Source organism: Stomoxys calcitrans, chromosome 3 (genome assembly GCF_963082655.1).
Source record: "Stomoxys calcitrans chromosome 3, idStoCalc2.1, whole genome shotgun sequence".
Classification (NCBI taxonomy): Eukaryota; Metazoa; Arthropoda; class Insecta; order Diptera; family Muscidae; genus Stomoxys; species Stomoxys calcitrans.
Genome location: NC_081554.1, coordinates 47,776,211 through 47,798,582, shown reverse-complemented (window position 1 = coordinate 47,798,582; position 22,372 = coordinate 47,776,211). Strand labels below are relative to the sequence as shown.

Here is a 22,372-nt window from a genome sequence, read left to right as displayed (position 1 = left end):
CAATCGAATAACGCCGGTAGAGCCAATATTTTAGTATAAATTCGATGGCATTTCTCCAAAAACATCCATTCAATAAAGTAATGTCATCAGGCATATATCTGCCTAATCCAACAACTCGCTTTGCGAAGACTTCTTTTTATTTCCACATGGCGATTCTGCCAACTTTGCGTATCTAAAAGTCGCAATTGATCCCGATTTGCTCCAATCAGTAAAATATCCTTGCCTCGTTACCCGCAAAATATTGGAGGATGCCAAGACTGTCCGGACAGTCCGGTCAAACCGTTGATTTAAAATTGGAATACTAAAGGCTGAACCCTTGTGAAAATTTGATAAGATGACTGAGCCAGGTCCAAAACCTCTGACTATAGCTGAATATTGGAAGTGAACAAAAAAGGCAGTTAAAGTCGATAAAGGACCGGTGGAGCTCGCAGTTCAACCGCCAAAAAGACGAGGAGGATACACCTGGAGCCTCAAAAGAGAAAAGGAGATACTCATCAGATCGGTAACTAGTTCTACCCCACCAAGCTGGAAAAACGCTTCGGCATATTGGAAAAGAATCGATGAAATAGATTTCCTCCTTAAATAATACTTTGAATCAAAAATCGAATGTTAAAATAACCTTTAGCTTTTAAAGAGGTGCAAAAATCTGCACTCTTAGGGCCAGTAAAAAGAAATGGACTTCATAAATGCACTTGATGCATAATAACTTAGATGTGAGAAATATTGGTATGTATTAGTAATAAGTGTATTGAAAAGATTGATTTTGGGGAACCATCGAATGACGCCGACAGAGCCGATCTTTTAGTATAAATTCGATGGCATTTCTCCAAAAACATCCATTCAATAAAGTAATGTCATCAGGCATATATCTGCCTGATCCAAAAACTCCCTTTGTGAAGACTTCTTTTTATTTCCAATTGACGATTCTGCCAACTTTGCGTATCTAAAAGTCGCAATTGATCCCGATTTGCTCCAATCAGCAAAACTTCCTTGCGTTGTTATCCGCAAAATATTAGAGGAGACTGCCCAGACTGTCCGGACAGTCCGGTCAAAGCCGAGGACCGTGGATTAAAAATTTTTTTAATCTTACCTATGATAAACAAAAATTGTCAATATTAGCTATTTCCAAATTACAAAATTTGTTCCAATAATATTAATATAATATCATAAATAGAATTTTTTTTTTTTTAACTAAAACATCAAATGAAAATAGAAATATTTTTTTTTTAATCACCAATTGTAAATCCGGAATATGGGACAGCCAGAATCGAAAATAGTAAATGCAAATGCCAACGTGATAAACGAGGTAAGGGTTGTGGAAAAATTAGAAAATCTTTTTCTGATTGAAGTTTGCCTCGTTGCCCTCACCATTTTGGCGGGTTTAAATTTTGTAATAAAAATATAATTTATGCATCATAAAATACTTAAGAAAAAATATTTAAACCAGAATAAAAATTCAAACTGAATTTAAATAAAATGGAATGAGATTTACTAAAGACAATTCTAGAATCAGAGAAAAAAAATTTAAAATCATTTAAATGCATAAACAAAAGTGCATATGTTCGTCCGGAAACAGTCAGAAAACATTTAGGAATACTAAGTTCATTTGAAAGTATTAGGAAACTAATATATGAATATAGGAACAAAATAACCGTGGAGCATAAGAAATGTAGCCTCGACCTTTATTGGACATTAAGGGTCCAACTAGCAAAGATATTGTCCAGATACAAAATAGGTCAAGAAGTTCCACATACATTAGAAACCCCTCTAGAAATCGATATAAACGTATTATTCTTGTTTTGAAAAACACTTGGACCGATAGACGAAGATTTTGATTCAGACAAAGACGAAACGGAAGATAAAATGGTCTAGACAAAAGCAGAAAATAGGAATGTGATATGTGAGGAATCGACCATTCCACAAATAATAAACAGACTACAGTCTGGAATTAAGGGAGAATCGGTCGAGGTCTTTTCAGCAAAAAATAATGAATATCAAACAAACCAGTAAGACCGCAAATGCTTACTCTAAATCGTTAGAAGGAGCCTATTGTACATTTCAGAAGGTCTACCGGTTGAGCTAGCATCCAAGTACTCCACTCGTGTTGCCGTTAAAGCAATTACGAAGAACTGCACCAGTGATAAGGTTAAACTGATAATGGAAGCAGGTCAGTTTAACTCCATGAACGAGGTCGTTGAAAAATTTGTCAGAAGTTGTACAGAAGCAACACGAGAACAAAACTCTGTATTTTACTTCAAGAATAATTTGCGTAGAGGCTAAAGAGGAAAGAATAGAAAGTTTAGACGAAACTATCGAAATAATAATGGCAATAATTACAAGAATGGCAATAAGTATAGAAGCAACGGACAGAATAACAAAGGACGATCTAATCAAGCCAGATGTAATAACAAACGTGACGTAAATTTCATGAGTATTGAAAGTGGAAGTTCTAAAAACTCAGAAAACCCCTTAGATAAGAGCAATAAAAGTGTATAATATCCGCCTAAATTTAAGCCTTTTCATATCTCTTAAAGTTAAACAGACAAACAACATAATTATACTGTTAGTGGACATTGGAGCAGATGTCTCCTTAGTCAAATCAAATAGCTCACCATTTCATAAATAGAAACCATATCTCAAATTTCAGCGGCATAGGACAAGGTAAAATTGAAACAATTGGAATATAGAATCAGGGTTATCATGCTTAGGTTACTGGTAAGTAACCGAGGGAGGAAAGCCTGTTGGTGAATGACATCTTCAATCCACGTCCAAATAAGTCAAGGTTCAATTCCCACGACTATTTTTGTATTCTTTGGTACTTTTCCGCAATGGTTCAATTTGTTTTTATTTAAACACCATTCTTTCGTTTGCACGCAACAAACACCCACTAGCCGTGCACAGATCGACAGGTAGCCAGTGCAGCGAGGCTAATGAGACAGTTCTCTACCGAAGGTTGAATAGTGACAATTTCATAAGACAACGATTATTGAAAGTGTAATAAAAAGGCAGTACCCACGAAAGCCACTAGGATAGCATTTTTTGTTTTCGAGCTATAGTAATCAACAGTTGATATATCAGCAGCAAACACATAAGCACCAGTTACCTACTTCAATCATGCAATAAGCAGCAGGAAAGACACCATAGTCCAGAATCCAACCAAAATTCGTAACTTCCAATACATGAAAGTTCATCACAATATCATTTTTTTTTTTTCATTTGTAACATCAATCAGTCATCTCATCAGCCACAATATATAAGACCAACACAATATGAGGCCAATATTACAAGGCCAGAAAGGACCTGGTGTAGTTTATGTTGACACATTTACTAATGAGGATGAGAGAATGGGAATTAACCCTAGAAATCTTTCCTAAATATAACTGGATATAAAGGTTAATAGTAGTCAAGCAATCAAAGATCTGATCAGAAATAAGAAACTTATTCAGAAAGCGTATGAGCAAAAAATAAAGGAATAACAGTAAGTCGCGAAAAGTGCTGATCCCCTGTTCCCTCGCTACAGACGGAACCATACACCTTGCGGTGTAAGACTTGGCGAGTGCACACATTCAATACATCTTTTAGAAATTTTTTCTGCAAATGCAAAGCAATGTAAAGCACATAAAAACTTCCTTTTGAGCAATTTTATTTAAGAAAATTTTTACCTGGTTTTCTGATGGGGCAATGCCATGGCAGACACATGTTTTTGACTTTCTTTGGAGCTGTTTTATTTAAGAAAAGATTTAAGTGTTTCTTTGATGGCAGGCACATATTTAAGGCTTTTCTCTTCCAAACCACTGTATTTTTTTTTTACTTTTTAAAGTTCATGCGACTATGAACCAGTATTTTACCAGTGACATAGGGTATTAAATATAGACATCGCATCTACATGATTTCAATACCTACAATTGTTTATTCATACCATGTCAAAAGTAAAATCCAAGGTGCCATAATAAAGCAGTTACAGTTAGCCAAAAAATAACTTTTTACAAAATAAAAAAGCAGTTGCAGCTGGAAAAAGTGGGGGAGAAATCAATGAACAAGTAACGAACGAGTATAGTTTTGCCTCGGAGTAATTCGCAGATATGAAGACAATGGTTAAAAATTAGAAGCCACTATCAAACTTATATTGGGGTTTTCAAAAGGATATCAATAGTTTAGAGGCCATGAATATGATTACCTTCAAAGGCCAAAGAACCATTCATACTGGCATATAAATTCCTTAGATGTGCCTTAAGCTAACAACCTTTCCAATCTCTTACTTAAGAGTTATTGCAGATAAAATGAGTCTTAAAACAATGCTATGTGTGTTTAAAACTATTGGGCATTGGATTTAAATTTACCTATTTCTAGTAGATCTTGCCGGTAATGAACGTCTGCCAGCAGCTGGCACTTTATCTGGACCTTTGTAATATTTCGACTGAGTTTTACTCTGTCTGGTAGGGCGACCCGAATTGCTGCAAAAGAAAAAAAAACAATATATAGAACAAATTCTCACAATCCCAAAAAAAGTAAATCTTACCTTGAGGTCTCATCCTGTTCATCTTTGTTCTTTTCCAATGCCTTAGATTTCTCTAAAGATGATTTACTATCCTTTTCATAGTCTTTGTCCTTGCCTTTTTGATTTTCTTTATCTTTTTCTTTGCCGTTGTTGTTATCCTTATCTTTATCCTTGCTGGTGTCTTTCTCCTTTTCTTTATCCTTTTCATTGTGATTCTCCTTATCCTTCTGCTGTTTTCCATTCTCTTTTTCTTTGTCGTTTTCTACTGAACCGCTTTCCGTTTTGTTGGCATCAATTTTGTCTGCGTTTCGTTTACGCCCTCGGCGACGTGGTGCCGTTACACCTTCATCCTTCGTTTGAATCACTTCAGTTGAGGTTATGTTAGAGGAACTGACATTTATGCCATCCACGACCATATTATCGGAATTTCTGAAATAAGAATGGAAAATAAGGTTATAGATGAAATGAAGGTTGTAAAGAAAAATAAAAATCTTTGGATCTGCAAGGACTATCGAAATGGCTTTTAGAACGTAGATATAAGGGAGCAAAAAGTAGAATTAGGACTAATTCTCAATTCGAAATTGTCATACAAACTAGTAAATTTCCCATGAACGTTGCATTAAGAAATAGGGGATACATCTCTCATGTCAATGAGTGCAGTCCGATTAAAGTCTAAGCTCAATGATAAGAGACCTCCTTTTTTGTGCCGAGTTTGAACAGCGTGCCGCATAGCGATACCACTTGGTATTGGAACCCAGACGTTCAGAACGTCTACGCCACGATGGCCTCCAATTGTCATGGAAAAGGAATAACCGGGAAAGAAGCAGCAAGTTAATGTTTCAACATATCATATGCGAACAATATATTGCAGCTAGTTCGAGGCAATTTCCTTTTTGGCATGGAGACCACTTAGACAATGGTAAACAGGTAAAGAACGAACCCGAAAAAAACAAATTTGTTAGACTTTAAAATACCTCCCGTATTCCTCTTTTGTGGCCTTAGGTTGTCAATGGGATTATCAGGTCCTTCGAGGAGGAAAGGGTGAAAGTCGTTGCATACGCGGTGATAGTGTCATGATAAATGGTCGCTTACTATTAAGGACCTTGTTCAGAGGACATTGAGCTGTCTGGATGGACAGAGGACAATCCCGACACGGGATAACTATGAGCATCACACAGGCTGGAACTTTGAGCTCCAATCTGTGTGGTGTTCTTCGTTATCACGAGTAGCTTAGCTGGGAGCTACCGGGCGCGTCCACAGATTGCGGATAGTGGAATGTTCCATGCGAAGTAGCTGCAATTGCAGCCTCCCAATGAGAGGCCGGGTGCCACCGGCTCTTTCTTAAATACTGTGTGCGTATGATCCTCGATATGACAAGGCAAGTTATTGGCGCCTTTAAATAACCAATGGCCACCTTGTTCCCGCGACAATCGGTCCTTTGGATCGGAGCGAGCTAGCTCACGCAGGAGTTTGACGAGGATCGCCACCTCCATATGAAAATATGGGTGCAAGATGGAGGTGGCGATCCTCATCCAGCTCCATAGGTGAGCAATAATAACAATAGCGTCAATAACTTGCCATGTCATATCGAGTATCATTGGCACCCAGTATTTTAGCAAGAGCCGGTGCCGGCCAGCTCGGGATAGCTGTGAGCACCATACAAGCTAGAACATTGAGGTCCGATCTGTGTGGTGTTAATTGTTGTCACGAGAAGCTTAGCTGCAAGCTAATGCTACATACGGAGTTGCTGCAACGGCAGTCGCGGACGATCAGCGGTATCGAGCGGAGAGTCTCAGTGAGAGGTCGGGTGGCTCCAGCTCTTGCACACATATTGATTGCCTATGATGCTCGATATGACAAGGCGAATTATTGGCGCCTTTAAATAAACAATGGCCAGCCTGGTTCCGCGATGATCGGTCCTTTGGACCGGAGCGAGCTTGCTCGCCTGTAGGAGCTTGACGAGTATTGCCACCTCCACATGAAAATGTGGTTACAACAACAACAACGAACACCACACAAATCGAAGCTGAGAGTTCCAACCCTTGTGATGCTCATAATCATTCCGTGCCGTTTTACAGGGGACTTTTCCTGGATGAAATAGAGCTGCCACTCTCTTGGGAAGTCAAGTACCTAGCCAAGAAACCAAACTGAAAAAAGAACGTTGAAGAGAGGGTCAAAATGAGACTGAATGCGCTCAGCTCATGTCGAATTTCGATAAGTAGGAGTTGGAGAGATTAGGCCGAGGACTTTGCACCGATCATTGATATGTGAGAAATTTGACCGTGTTTCTTAGTGGAATGTTAATGGGAAAAATTTGTAGTTTGAAAGAATGCTCCAACAAGTACAGGGTGCTAGTCTCTAAGTTAAGGTGAAGCGTCCAGAGGGAGGCACTGAATGTTATACTTTAACTCAGCGACAAAGCAAAAGCCCGTGGACTTGGAAATAATGTAAAAATATGTTTGTGGGCCCATCACTGCTCTATCTATCCATTTACACCTAAATCCGAGTATATATTATGTGGACATCACCGTAGCGTAGAGGCATGTCCACCTATGACGCTGAACGCCTGGGTTAGAATCCTGGCGAGAAAATCAGAAAAGTTTTTAGCGGTGGTTATCCCCTCCTATAGGTGGCAACCTTTGAGAGGTACTGTGCCATTTGGTGTGGCAGCCATGTAAAAACTTCACAAAGAGTTGTCGCACTGCGACAAGCCGGACTCGGCTGTAAAAAGGAGGCCCCTTATCATTGAGCATAAACTTAATAGAATGTTCATGGGCAAATCTGAATTTGCATTGTGTGTGACAAAAAGCATAGCAGTTAAATTGAGGCACCGGGAACCTCCTTTCAAACTATGGGCACCCTTTTATTCTATTAAGTGCTGTAGTTGCGGTACTACCCCAGGGTATAAATATAAAGCGCGGCTGATTCGTTACCAGGGTTTCCTTTCTTGTTGCACGTCGTTTTCCCTAGAGGATAAATGGGGGTATCCCGTTTTTCCATGAACCGTCTGTATACAGGGATGGATCTAGACTAGAGTGGTCACCGATACCTGGTCTGCAGTCTTTATTGATTTGGGAGTTACTTGACGTCAGTGCAAGTGAGGTCGAGACTGGGACAGGCTATAAAACTTTGCTGGGTCTGTCTCATCAAGTTGTGACAGGAAATGAGGCTGCTAACGAGCAGTCAGAAATGGATAGCTAGTAAGTGATTATCACGCTGCTGAACCCTCCCCTGCGATTATTTTATAGCAAGATAGGCGCTTTCTACGATAACAACGCAAAAGTGTTGCTGGCTGGCAAAGGCGTCTTTGCGGTCCTAAAGGCCACTTATTCTGGGGCTGAGGAAGCATGACCTGTGATTGATGGTAGGAGCCCTGAGTGGTTATTGCTACGTCAGCTCTTTGATTTCGCGAAATAGGGGGAGGCGACCAGTCGGGACTTCTTCTGCAGAGTTTATGGTTGTTGTTGTTCTAGCAGAGTGTTGTACATTGAGGCGGCAGCCCTTGCCGATGAAAGACTCCATCGGGCCAATCCGGTACGTACAACCGGCTGTCATGGGAGGAGTTGGCAACGATTGAGCAAATTTTTGTCACTGCCCCGTAATTGAGGGCAAAAATATGTGGGAACACTTCTTTTTTCGTGCCAGAACCTCCTCCCTCTTGTTGATCTTGACTACTAATAAGGCTTCAAGTGGTTGACTGGAGGAAGCTCCTACCAAAGAAACTCTGCTCCTGTTTGTCATGTGAGTTAATTTTCCCTACCCTTTTCGTACTACGGTGAATCTCAAGCTGTTTTCTTCATCTTTGGCTATTGACTCAGTGACCCGTGCCCTGCCCGAGTTTTTTACAAAACAAGACAGTGATGAAGTATGACCAGCGCCCAATACGTCCGAACTTGTACCACGAAGGCGCAGAGACTGGCCTGCATCGGAATCATGGGAGCGTTGGGGTTGTTGTTGTTGTAACCACATTTTCACGTGGAGGTAGAGATCCTCGTCAAGCTCCTGTAGGTGAGCAAACTTGTTCCGGTCCAAAGTACCGATGTAGGTGAGCAAACTTGTTCCGGTCCAAAGTACCGATCACCACGGGAACATGGTGGCCATTGGTTATTTAAGGGCGCCAATAACTCGCCGTGTCATATCGAGTATCATAGGCACTTGCATTTGCATCCGACCTCTCACTAAGACTCTCCACTCGATACCGCTGATTGTCTGCGACTGTAGTTACAGCTACTCCGTATAGAGCACCCTTAGCTGCACGCCCGGTAGCTCGCAGCTAAGGGTGCACAAAACGAAAACGATGCTGTGTGATGAAGCTTATTTGGGGGTATATACGGAACTTTGCCTCCAAAGTTGCGCTGAGAAAGGAGCTCACCATGCTGAAAGAGTTACATTTACAGTTCCATTTTGCGTATTAAAGCCTTCAATTTAAGAACAGACAGGACGCGGTACCTGACAAAAGTTTGGAAAGTCCTAATGTGCACGATGTAATTTTGGAAAGAAAGAAAATGGACCATTATGATAGGAAGGGCTCGCCCACAGTGAGCGAACCCGTCGCCGGCCTTGCAAATGTGCCGAACTACTGAACATGGAAAGGGGATGGAAGGAATCGGTGGAAGGGTGGAAATGTCTACCGTACCACCAGGACATTCTGGTCTAAAGTCGGCCGAAGAAAAAGTGGAAATTTTGGGGATGCACATTAGGATAAGGTCAAAGAATAATGTAGTTCTAGCAGTGTGTTGCACACCGATTTTAAGTTAACTTCCTAGAATTTGTCGTGGATTGCGATTGGCCCACCCTAATGCACATGCCAGTGTGTCGGAAAGATGCATACTCCCTACTCTTTTCATACATCTTTTATCTCGCTATCTTCACCGGCGACTCATAATTTTATATACCTTCTCACCTAATTTGCTTTTTGCTAGGGTATCGCAGTGGGACAATACTTGGACTAAATTTTCGTTGAAAATTTCATTTTTTCTAACAAAAACCTAATTCTGAGGGAAATTTAATGTTCCTTAACTTAAAACTTACATTTTCTCCTTCTCTTGTGGCTCTTTCGTCTCGGCGACGACAATAGTTTCAGCCGGCCCATTGATGAGGGCCTTCTCCTTATCCACCTTTGTGTTCAGAGTAAAGCGACCTCTACCCACCGATGAGGGTAAAGTACAGCGGCGTTCTGTTATGCGCGCAGCAGTTAAAGCCCGTTTTTTGGCTGCCTGCTGTTGCTGCCGCTGCTCCTTCTTGGTCTCAGCTTTATCCAACGCTAATGTCGTTTGGGTTGCAGGTGTATTTTGGCTCTTAACCAAGGTAATCTTATCGATTTGTTCCTCCACATCGACGTTGGAAGAAGAGCTGTTTGATACTTTGTTGCTGCGGTGTTCGATGACAATCTCCTTGATGGCAGGTTTAGTTGTGGAGTCAGCATCCTGTATGACTGTGGTGGAAACGGTGGAGGATATTTCCTTGCTACGCATTTCTTGTTTCTCTTGAGCTTGTTTCAGAGATCTTTTGAGAGCTGAACGTATCTGTTGCACCGATTGTTTGGTATTGACAAGTGACGCTACATTGGAAGAGTCGGAAGAGTTCGCCATTGAGGTGGTACTGCCCGCAGCAGCAATATATTGCAGTGGTAGCGAGGCTTTGGAATTGATTTTTTGCAAACCTATGGCTTCTAACAACTGTTGACCCAAGGCTGATTTATTTTGTTGTTTGCGAGAGCCCTGTTTGGAGGGTGATGTTTCCGTGCTGCCGCTGGTTAGGCAAACAGCCATAACTTCGTTGCCGTTAGCAGCCTTTGCTGGTGATTGCAAATCTTTTTCTTTCAATTTCTCCACATTTGCTAAATTTGTACTTATGGCACTGGTCTGTGTTGTTTCAGATTTGTTCATTAAATCCTTGTTCATGGTAGATAACAAAGAGTTGTCCTTGCTATTTGCACGTGATGATTGTATAACAGTTTTCCTACGCTTTATTATGGGACGGGTTATAAGCGGTGCCGTATTATGCATCTGGCCTGGCATAACAAAGTTATTGAGATCAATTGGTAACCCAGTGGTCGGTGCCTGGGTTTTTAATGCATCCGCTGCTGCCACCACTGTTGTACTAGTCGCTGGTTTGTTGGTAACTGCTGTGGTGGTAGTGGTGACAGGTTCCATTAGCACAATATCATCATCGATGTTGATTAAGGCATCGAATTCATTGGCGTTGTTACTATTCTGCACGGCAGCAGCATCCACACTTGTTAAACTATTATGGCGCCTTTTTGGAGGTTTCTGTTGCCGCGACATGGTTACCCTTTGTTTCTGCAGCAAGGCCATTAAGGCTTCATTGGCCAATTCACTAGAAGATCCATTGAGCAGGCTTAACTGAGCCAGAAAACTGGGATTGGAGAGATCAATTTCGAAATTATTCACTGGGTTTCGTGGTCTGGAGGAAGGTTTTTGCGACTTCTCAGCACTAACTTCCTCATTGTCATCATCGGAGATCACAATGGAATCACGATGTTTTTGTGTGTTGGATTTACGTTGGCGCTTAGCAGTGTTTGCTGTGGCAGGGGTTAGGGGAGTTTCTTTAGTTAGAGACCTTTTGCCTGCTATAGACTGTGTCATTTCCTCTGGTAATGCTGGCACCAGCTGTACCGATGTTTCGGGTGGCAATTTGTAAGGCATGGCTTTATTGATTTCCTCAGCGGTAGGGTCTAAGGATATGGGTTTGGAGTTCATAGCAGAAGCTACGTTGGCAGATTTACTGTTGTTGGCATTCGTTGTGACATTGGTTTTCTTGGAGGCAGAGGGCGTTGGATTTTTCATAACCAATTGTTGTTGCTGTTGCAAAGCCTGGGCTGCCATCAACACAGGAGCCAAGTAGGGACCCAATAACTGGGTTAAATCAGTGTCCTGCAAGAGATTTGAATCGGACATGATGTCAGTGAAACGGGTATTCTTTAGACGCTGCAATTGCAGCTCCATATTTTGCTTATTGACCGGCCACTTTAAGGCCTTTAGGATAAGCTTTAGCAAATCTATGTCTCTTATAACTCTGCCCAATAGAATATCCTCAGGGAAGCTGGGTGCCTTAGGAGCTTCGGGTGTACTTGAGGCGTTACTAGCTGATGTTGTGTCTGTTGTTGTTACCGTCACCGTTGTATTAGCCGGCAAGGCAGTAGTGACAATGTTGTCTTCGCTGGGTTTTGAAGCCACCTTATTACCTGTGCTGGCCTGTTTGTTTTTGGGTGCTGCTATGATAATACGATCCGGCAATTCATCCGCAATGGCCTGCTTGCTTTGCTCCAAAGGCATTTGATTGGATATAAGCAATGATTGCTGTTTGGGTTGAGCACTCTTTAGCAAGGAAACCTGGCCCGTGCTGTTGGCCTTGATGTTGTTTAAAGCCTTGACCAGATTTTTGCGTTTCTGTTGCAAGATGGTATTATCCTTGACAGTTATGGCAGTGCCAGGAGCCAAAGGTGTCGTTGTCTTCTTGGCACTATCCTTTTCAACGGCCACCACAATTTCTGGTCCTATTATAGTTGGAGGTTTCACAGGTCCTATGACATAGCCCCCACTGGAGAAGGTGGTGATTTGTGTGGGTTGTTGTGAGGCTTGCAGGTTTTTTGGAGCTATGGGACAGTAATTCAAAACACGAGCTGGGCTTGAAGACTTACGTCCACTATTGACTGTCGCATTTTTCTTCTGTTGCATCTGAGCCAGATTTGCAAAGGCCGCCGCCGAGGAGGCTTCAATCATTATACTGTGACGTCTTTGTGAATGCGAGATGACTTTTTGTTGATTCTCTCGGGTCAGTGGATCGGATACGGATACATTTACAATTACGTCGTCTTTGCGCGGTGTAGTATGCCCCGCTGGTATTAGGTTCTGCAAGGTAGGTGGTGCTGGGGGCGGCGGTGGTGAGACTAAATGCGTTACGCTGGCTGCTGCAGAAGTTGTGGCAACTGTTGAGCCTGCAGGCAATTCACTGGGTTTTTGAGCTTTTTGTGCATCCTTTTTGCTTAGGAAATCGGATGAGGTATACTCCGTACTATTGCTGTTATCTGTAGGGGCGGCATTGGTCGTAGTGGTTGTACCTTTGGGCTGAAATTTGTATAACATTTTATTGCAAATTCATATTTTGTTGCCTTGGGGGAACTTACCAGGCTGCTGAATAGGAAATCTCGGAAAACTTGTTGTGTATGTTTGGCAATCTTTGATAGAGACGCAGTGGCCTCCACCTGGCGAAAGCAGGATTTGCACAAAACTTTTGGCAAGGCATCATTTTCAAAGATCTGAAATGAAAGATTAATGAGATTTGGTGTGAATTAAAAAAATGTAATACAAAAAATTACAAGAATGTTACAATACAACATATACGAGTCTAGAGTTGAGTCCAACATTTGACACAAAAATTTTTGAAAAGCCTTATTAAATCTCAATTAACATTCACATGGTGTAGCAAATTTTAATCTTATCACTCAAGGTTAGACGATACCATCCCCAAAATTTGCTCTACACGCAACACAGGACGCCATGACCCCTAATCACCTTTAAAACACGGAACGGGATAGCTGTAAGCACCACATAGGCTGGAACACTGAGGTCCGATCTGTGTGGTGTTCATTGCTGTCACGAGAAGCTTAGCTGCGAGCTACCAGGCTACAGGTTGCGGATACCAATGCTCCATACGGAGTAGCTGCAGCGGCAGTCGCGGACAATCAGCGTTATCGAACGGAGAGTCTCAGTGAGAGGCCGGGTGGCACCGGCTCTTGCACGAATACTGAGTGCCTATGATGCTCGATATGACAAGGCGAGTTATTGGCGTCTTTAAATAACCAATTGCCGCCTTGTTAATGCGGCGATCGGTCCTTTGGACCGGAACGAGTTTGCTCACACAAGAGAGCTTGATGAGGATCGCCACCTCCACAACCTTGTACATGTTTGGAGAAAGCAACTAATCTAACTCCAGAACGCTTATGGACCGCTGCAATTAAAGCCACCACATTTCTGGAGTTGCGTCGGAAGATATCAGCCGGTTAAGAATGATCTTAGAAAGAATAAATTGTACACTTACGGCGAACTTGGCTACAAAAACAAACCTTGACATTAATACCACTATAAGCCAGTAAGTCTGAAACTTGAAGTCTGTAGTTGGTTGACAAAGCATATACGTAGAGCCTCTTTTCTTACATCGAATGGTGTGACACCTTCTTAAGGCTGAATGTAAAGCCTGGGTTTGAAATAAAAATGATGTGTTAAGTCTTCTTAGGTGGAGAAATCGCATTCGGCCTCGACTTGAAGATCAAATCAATACTGATTGCTGCCTCCATGAACTCCGGCCTTTTATGTACATTTTTTAGAATTGATTCTCTGCTTACATTGATATCTTACGTATCTGCTATTATGTTTGTGTGTGTGAATTTATGCATTGTTCTGGTTAGCCTATGTTTATATTCAGTAGACGGTGTACCACCCATATGTTTGGTTGTTGTTCTTGTAGTAGTGCGTTGCACACTGATCTTAATAGGTGTGTTCGCGTACTCAAACATTTTTGCAAATTTGAGCAAAATTTTGAGTTTGATAACACTGTGGAACAAAATTCAACAAAAAGAAAAAACACATGTATGGGCGTTTTCATAGTTTACATCGAAGAATAACCAACCAAGCAAGAGGGGGAAATTTCTTCTTCTGGAATTTTGTATTAATATTCCAGTAATCGGCTTGTTGTGCGCTCTAAAAACTATAAAGTAACCTCTAAAAAGAAAATTTTAAGTTAGGAATTCCGTGCTACTTACAAAATCCTTAATTGTTTTCAATACCACTCCCCTAAGTTGGTTCATGTCTGGTATTGTGTCTCCACCTAAGTACCGTTATCTATTTGACGCGAAAGCGCGGCAATGACAAAAGAAATGCTCCAACCTCTCATCATCTTCCCCGTATGCCCTACACATGCTATCACTTGTCGCACCGATTTTACATAAGTGAGCTCGTAGTCCTAAGTGTCCCATTATGATATTAGTTTAAGGGCATAATTTTATTCTACATACCAAACAGCTGTCTAATCAGCAAAAATTAAAGCTTCCACGAACCGAACAAGGATAATCGAGAGACCGGTGTGTATGGGAGCTATATGAGGTTATAGACTAATTTGGACCGTACTTGGCACAGTTGTTGGAAGTCGCAACAGAACGCAGTGCGCAAAATTTCAGCCAGATCGGACAAAAATTCCTGTTTGTAACGACTCAAGAAGTCAAATCGACAGATCGGTTTATATGGGAGCAATACCAGGTTATAGACCGATTTGGACTTTACTTAGTACAGTTATTGAAAGCCATAAGAACACCAGTTGCAAAATTTTAGCGGAATCGGACAAAAATTGCGGCATTTAAGAGCTCATCGTAGCGCAGAGGTTAGCATGTTCTCCTTTGACGCTGAACGCCTGGGTTCGAATTCTGGCGAGACCATCAGAAAAAAATTTTCAGTATTTTTTGAGCAAAATTTGCAATTTGCAAGGGCTTAAGAAGTAAAATCGGGAGATCGGTTTATATGGGAGCTATATCCAAATTTTAACCGATATGGCCTATTAGCGATCCCCAACGAAATACATCAAAAAGATGTATCGGTGCGAAATTTCCAGCGGCTAACTTTACGCGTTTGACCGCTATCGTGATTTCTACAGACGGACGGATGGACAGGGCTAGATCGACTTAAATTGTCGAGACGATTCAGAATATATACTTTATGGGGTTGCAGATCAATATTTCGAGGTGTTACAAACGGAATGGCTAGATTAGTATACTCCCATCCTATGGTGTTGGATACAGTGTTGCGACACAAGAAAATGATTTCCTACCAACTTTTAAGAAAAAACCTACCAAACGCGACCAAAACCTACCAAAAGTTCTACAAGCCAAAAATGCAACCAAAACCAGATCGTCTTAAGGTTTATAGATTCATTCGGTTGAAATCACTCTATAGCCTATAAAAATATAGGTCATTGTTAAGGATGGAGGCCACCGTAGCGCAAGCTCGCCTATAACTCTGAATGACCGGATCTGAATACTGAAGAGAACGGTGGAAAAATTTTCAGCAGTATTTATCCTCTCCTAATGCTGGTGACATATGTAAGGTACTGTACCATTTGGTATGAAATCCGTGTAAAAACTTCTCCGCAAATAGGTGTCGTCATTCGGACTCGGCTGTAAAACGGAGGCTCCTTATCATTGAGCTTAAACTTTATTATAAGATGTTTGTTTATAAGATGTTTGCCCCTATTCCTTAATGGAATGTTCATGGGCAAATTTGTGTAGTTAAAGATGACCTATATATGGATATAGCACCCATTATACCGATTTCCCGATAACAATTCTTGAATTAGTAAAAATTCTATATTGCCCCGATTTCGATGAACAACAATGTCGGATAAAGCTGTCTCCAGATTTACTACCCTTTTCCGCCATTACAGTGAGCTGCATTGTACCTCTCAGCACCCGAGTATGGACCAGAACTGTTCATAATTGTATGTAGCTGCCATATAGCCTGATCTGGCGATTGGAGGCAATCGGACGAAAGCCCAATTTTTCCCTACATTTGCAAATTTGGTGCAGATCCTTTGACTCTTGTACCAGTTGTAGTCAATAGCAGAACATATTAAATTTTTCTCCAAAATTTTAAAAAGTGAGTCCCCTTTAAGAGTATTAGACCCCCAACAAAAGGAACATTTTTGTCTTTGACCTAATCCTTCTACTATGAAGTTTTATTGGCAAATCTGATAGCAAATTAGAAAAAGGTAATACTTTAACCCTATCTCATGGCAGCCGGTTGTGCGTACCGGGTTTACACGATGGACTCCTTCATCGGCAAGGGCTGCCGCTTCAGTGTATAACACACCGCTACAACAACAACAATAATAATAATTTAACCCTAAAATGTACTTTATATTTAAATCGATTTTTGGCTTTTAGGTTAAGATTTGGGTTTTGGTGTCTTCAGAGACCTATAAATTAATTTTAAATGAGCTTTTAACGCTTTTTTGAAAAAGTTACGAAAAAGACCCCTTTAGTGAGCCGGTTGAGGGTTGAAATATTCTACAATAATATTGCTCACAGTCTTGTCAGTAATATTGCCGAATAGACTATACACCTAAAATGAAAGGATCATAAGAGGAATATTTAGAGAAATTTCCAGAGGGAGGAAACTTCCCCACTCTTGTTTGGTTACTTTTCGATGTAAACTTTTAAAACGCCGATATATAATTTATGGCTCTCGTCAGCTGATTTTATAAGGGAAAACAGATGATCGGGCCATTAAATCCTGATTTAAGGAGCAGTGTAAACGCAGCTTTGATCAGATGTTTTGTGACAATCAACTGCCTTATTCAAAAAAACAAAAATAACGAAATAAGGTAAATGTTGCTCGTATTCTCTGCAAATTTTTGCTGGAAAAGTACGCGAACAAACCTAATACCAGTTGTATTGTACAACACCATTCCGTGTTATATACGTTTTCTAAATATGAGAGGTGGAGTGTGCCATTGACACTTCAAAATGCCACACACACAATGTCGCTGTGCGTGGTATTTTAAAGTGTCAGCGGTCTCCGTTCTTTGTTGCATTCTTCAATCACTAAGTCGATATGACATTTTAAACTTTTCTGTTTAAGCTGACATTAGACGATAAGACATGTCATATGAGCTGTCACTTTCTGTATTCATAAGATTTGTCTTATGTACGTCGAATACGAATAGAGCGCGCTCTAATCGGCATGTATTGTCATATGTATTTTCGATGTAATAAAAGCTCGATTTAAGCCTAGTTCTGACTATAAAAAAATGGTAACGAAGATAATGCGAACAAATTCCGTACAAGTGGAACTGAGTTCTATGAGCAAAATTGTAGTGACATGTCACTACATTAGGATAAATTTCGCACAATTTTAATTGCAAATGTAATTAAATGTTTACGAAATGTGCCGAATCAACTCTGCTTCTTCCATACAGTTGTCTTTGTTGTTTGACGTTTGTTTGTGTTCTGACAAAAAAAAAGAGTCCGTCGTATTTCGCTATAATTTAAGAGGCATTTTCGCTGTGAATGAAGTCAGTACTAGATTTTAATCGAAAAAGTTGCATATTTTTTGGAAAAAATTAGATTTTTTATTTTTTTATATATTATGCAGGGATGTGTTTCTTTATCACAATTTAGGCATTTATTTGGACTCGCATGTTTAAAATGACTCGTTTTTGTGGCAAACGAGTCGTTTTGCCCTAAAAATTGTAAACGAAAAAAAGAGTAATTTTCAGAGCATTATAAAGGGAAAACGAGTCGTTTGCTCAAAATAGCTTTGGTTCCCAAATCGGTTTATATCAGGTTATTTACCGATTTGAACCATACTAAGCACAGTAGTTGGAAGTCATAACAAAACACTTTATACAAAATTTCAGCCAAATCGGATAGGAATTGCGCCCTCTAGAGGCTCAAGAAGTCAAGACCCCAGACCGGTTAATATGGCAGCTATATCAGGTTATAGACCGATTTAAATCATATTTGGCATAGTTGTTGAAAATCATAACAAAACACCTTATACAAAATTTCAGTCAAATCGGATAAGATTTGCACCCTCTAGTGGATCAAGAAGTTAAGATCCAAGATCGATTTACATGGCAGCTATATAAAAACATGGACCGACATGGCCCATTTACAATCCCAACCGACCTACACCAGTAAGAAGTATTTTACTCGTTCGAAAGTTAGCGTGCTTTCGACAGACAGATAGACGGAAGGAAGGACAGGGCTTGATTGACTTAAAATATCATGACGCAGATCGACTCAGAACGTCGGGACGACCAATTAAATATGTACTTTATGGAAAGCCGCAATTTTTGTCCGATTTAGCTAAAACTTTGCATTTGGTTTTCCTTTGTGACTTCCAAAAACTGTGTACAGTACGGTCCGAGTCGGCCTATAACCTGATATAGCTCCCATATAAACCGATCTCCCGATTTGACTTCTTGATAGTATTCTGTTATGAGTTTTATCGTTCATAAAATTTTTTGAAACATAACCATATATTTGCACGTTCCACCCTAATTTACTTATTACAAACAATTTTGTTGTCCATTTTGGTGATCATTGCGTAGAAATAAAAAACCATACATTTGTGTCTGGTGAGCAAACGCAATTCTTTGCTGAATTGCGTTTGCTCATCTCAATCTCATATGGTTTTTTTTTTTTTTTTTTTTGTTGCCATTGTAGTTTTTTGCTATTCTATCCACTCTAGAAATGCACTAAGCAAGGGTGAAAAGTCTACAGTTGATCATAGAATGGTCAAGGTGAAGGAAAACAAGTTTCTGTATGTGTAGAACCTGTTGCATCCAAATATTAGTTGATGTGTGTATGGACAGTATACATGTATGCTATATGTGACGACATATAACATTTTTATAAGCAGTAGATATTCGATAATGAATCTGGGATTTAAGACTCCTTAAAACATAGATGGGCATATGCACACATCGACTAATTTTAATTTCTCGCGACACGTCAACGTTTATAGTACACTCAAAAAAGTGGGGCCTTTTTTTCCTGAAACAGCTGTCATATTGGCTTTTCCATTTTCAGCAGACAAAAACTTTTTTGTTGGCAAATAACTTTGCTGTTTTGAATAACAAACTTCGTTCAGTGTACAGTTTGCAGCCGGACAATATCTGATTTTATGAATTACTAGCTGAAGAGGGCCCGCTCCTCTGCGCCTTTATTTATTTAATATGGAACAAGGTTATCCTTTGAATATTTATTTCGACAATTAAATTATATTACCTTTATTGGCCTATGAATTAGTTCGGAGGATTAAGGGTCATTTAAGTTTGGATGTTAGATAAACTCCATTCTTAAACGACTTTATTTGAGCCCGATATTCCCATGGGGATTTTGGGAGTGGGAAGGCCGCTAGGGTGGTGATTGGCGCGTTAAGGGGGTGGTGCGGATCCCACCGTGGACTACCGAAACTGGGTATGCATTTCGTGCTCTACTCCCAAATACCTTTCATTTGAGCCCCATACTGCCATGATAGGTAAATATGTATGTCCGATTTGGGGATGTTTTCTGTGGTGGTCCCCCAGACACTTAGTCCTGAAAAAAAAAATGTTACCATCGTGTTCCATTTTCAAATACCATTTATTTAAACCCCATATTGCGATTGGTTTAAGGGTATGAGGAGTCCCCTTGGCTCCAATATTGGTTATCAAATTCGTTTTCTATTCCCAAATATTCGATTCGTATTCTACTCTCAAATACCTTAATTTCAGCCCCATATTGCGAGTTCAGTAAATAATTGCTGTTTGTAGGGTGTTTTGGGAAAGTAGTAGATCTCCAGAAAATTGGTCCCGAAAGTGGGTATCAATTTCGTTCTCTAATCCCCAATACCTTTCATTTGAGCCCCACATTGATCGGTAAATATGTCCGCTTTAGAGGTGTGGGGTGGTTCCCCAAACACTTAGCCCTGAAAATATATCACTATCGTGCTCTACTCTCAAATATTTTATTGAACCCCATATTGCCATTGGCCTCAAATTTGGATATCAACATCGTTTTTTATCTCAAGGGATTTTTAATCTCAGGGGATTCGTATTCTACTCACCTTTCATTTGAGTGCCATACTGCCATGATCGGTAAATATGTCCGATTTAGGGGTGTTTTAGGGGTTGGGGTGGTCCCCCAAATTCATGGGCCGATAATTGGATTTCTTATCTTAAATACCTTTCATTTGAGTCCAATATTGTAGTGATTGGTCTATATTTATATTTGGCAGGTTTTGGGGGTGGGGCGGCTCCCTTGGTACGCCATCCGAAATTTGGACACCAAATTTTTGCTTTTAGGCTACTATAAGATAGCACACAATTTCGCTTAAATCGCACCATTCATCTCCGAGATCTGGCGATTCTTAAAATTAGTGTGTATTGCACTCTCCCAATTTTTGTCCGATTTGGCTGAATAACTGTGCTAAGTACGGTCCAAAACGGTCTAAAACCTGATATAGCTCCCATATAAACTTATTTTTTATAAATTTTTAGAAGAATCCATGGAGGTGGGTTCCCTGGATTCGGCCGGCCGAACTTAGCACGCTTTGACTTCTTTGTACTAACTCATCTTATATTCACATTACACTAGGATTAATTGTTTTCAAGTACTCATTTTAAGCCATTAACGTAAAAAATAAATGTATTAATTTTACGTTTTTAGTTTAAATGTTTTTTTTACTGAGTTTGACAGTTGTTCACGTGAAGTGCCGATTAGAGAACCAAGAGTTAAGTACTAAAGTATAGCTTAAATCAACAATTACTTATTTTTCCATTATTTTTTTTTTTGTTCTTTGCACACTGAAATGAGAGAGCAAGCTGGGATCCATTGTCCTCATCGATATTGATACATTATTGTTATTGTTGTTTTTAATCGCACATTCTATTTTCTGCTTATTTTCACAATATTTTTTCGCTGAATGCACACAAACATATCTCACAAGCATTGGTAAATTGCTCATGTGTTAGTATACACAGTGTTGTAGCTGCGTTCGTATTTGATTCAAAGTATTGTTCGAGATCGTGTTACCGCTAAATGCCGATTTTTCTCTTTTCTTCTCTGAAGTTTATTTTAATGGGATATTTTTTTTTTCTTGCTCTACGTTGTGTTTCACATGTGTGTACATAAGGGTGTCTCGAAAAAAGTTAAGAGTAGGTATGTACTTTAAAAAAATCGATAAATGCCAAATATGTAGTCAAACAACCGTCAACCAAAGTTTAAAATCTAGAGCGCATGAAGATTAAATAGGATAAATTATGTAGGATATATAAGAATCGGTCGCATTATTTTCACTAGTCCTTAAGGCTGAAGAGCGGTCTAATGGCAGTTATATCTAAATATAACCCGATCTGGACCATATTCCGGACAGATAGCGGGAATCTTGATACAGCCCACTGTTCGAAATTTCGGCGAAGTCGGCAAATCGGTCTATATGGGAACCATATCCAAATATATTCCGATCTGGACCATATGTACTTATTTAGGATATTGACGGGCCTAATAAAATCCTCTATTACGAATTTCAGCGAAATTGGCTAATAAAGGGTGATTTTTTATTAATTATCTTTTTGGCAACACTGGTTTCAAAAGCACACGCACGTTTCGTGTTTTGTTTTAATGTCAAACATCTTGAGTTCGGTCCATAATTTAACCATGAATCGTTTTGCAAACGAACAACTCTTGCAAATTATTGCATTTTTTTATCAAAATGCGTGCTCTGTTAAGAAAGTTCATTGCGCGCTTCTTCCCTTCCATCGACAAAGCTCATTTTTGGCTCAATGGGTACGTAATTAAACAGAATTGTCGATTTTGAAGTGAAGATCAGCCAGAAGCATTATAAGAGCTACCAACGCTTCCAGAAAAAGCCCTAATTTGGTGCGTTTTATGGGCAGTTGGTATCATTGGACCGTACTTTTTCAAATATTATGCGAATCGTAACGTAACTGTGAATGGTGAGCGCTATCGTGAGATGATATCCAACTTTTTTTTTGCCCAAAATGCAAGAGCTAGAGTTGCATGACATGTGGTTTCAACAAGACGGTGCCACACAGCACGCGTAAGAATGGACTTATTGAGAGGCAAGTTCGGTGAACAAATTTTATTTTCACGTTGGGGACCGGTCAATTGGCCGTCTAGATCGTGCGATTTAAGAATATTTTTTGTGGGACTATGTTAAAGTTCATGTCTATACAAACAAGCCTGCTACAATTGACGCTTTGGAAGACAACATTCAAGCATATATTCGTGAGATACCGGTCAAAATGTTGGAAAGAGTATGAAAAAATTGGACTAAGCAGATGAACCACTTGAGG

At 40.1% G+C, this 22,372-nt stretch overlaps 1 protein-coding gene across 1 annotated transcript in view; it reads right to left on the bottom strand.

Annotated features, from left to right (window-relative positions):
* LOC106082771 (uncharacterized) overlaps nt 1-22,372 on the bottom strand; it is a 36,381-nt gene that overhangs the window by 4,302 nt on the left and 9,707 nt on the right. The window contains exons 3-6 of the mRNA XM_013245501.2: nt 12,648-12,779; nt 9,530-12,588; nt 4,520-4,927; nt 4,341-4,454 (exon numbers count right to left, since the gene is read on the bottom strand). Coding sequence (XP_013100955.2) covers nt 4,341-4,454; nt 4,520-4,927; nt 9,530-12,588; nt 12,648-12,779 — 3,713 coding nt within the window. The remainder of the gene's footprint in view (nt 1-4,340; nt 4,455-4,519; nt 4,928-9,529; nt 12,589-12,647; nt 12,780-22,372) is intronic.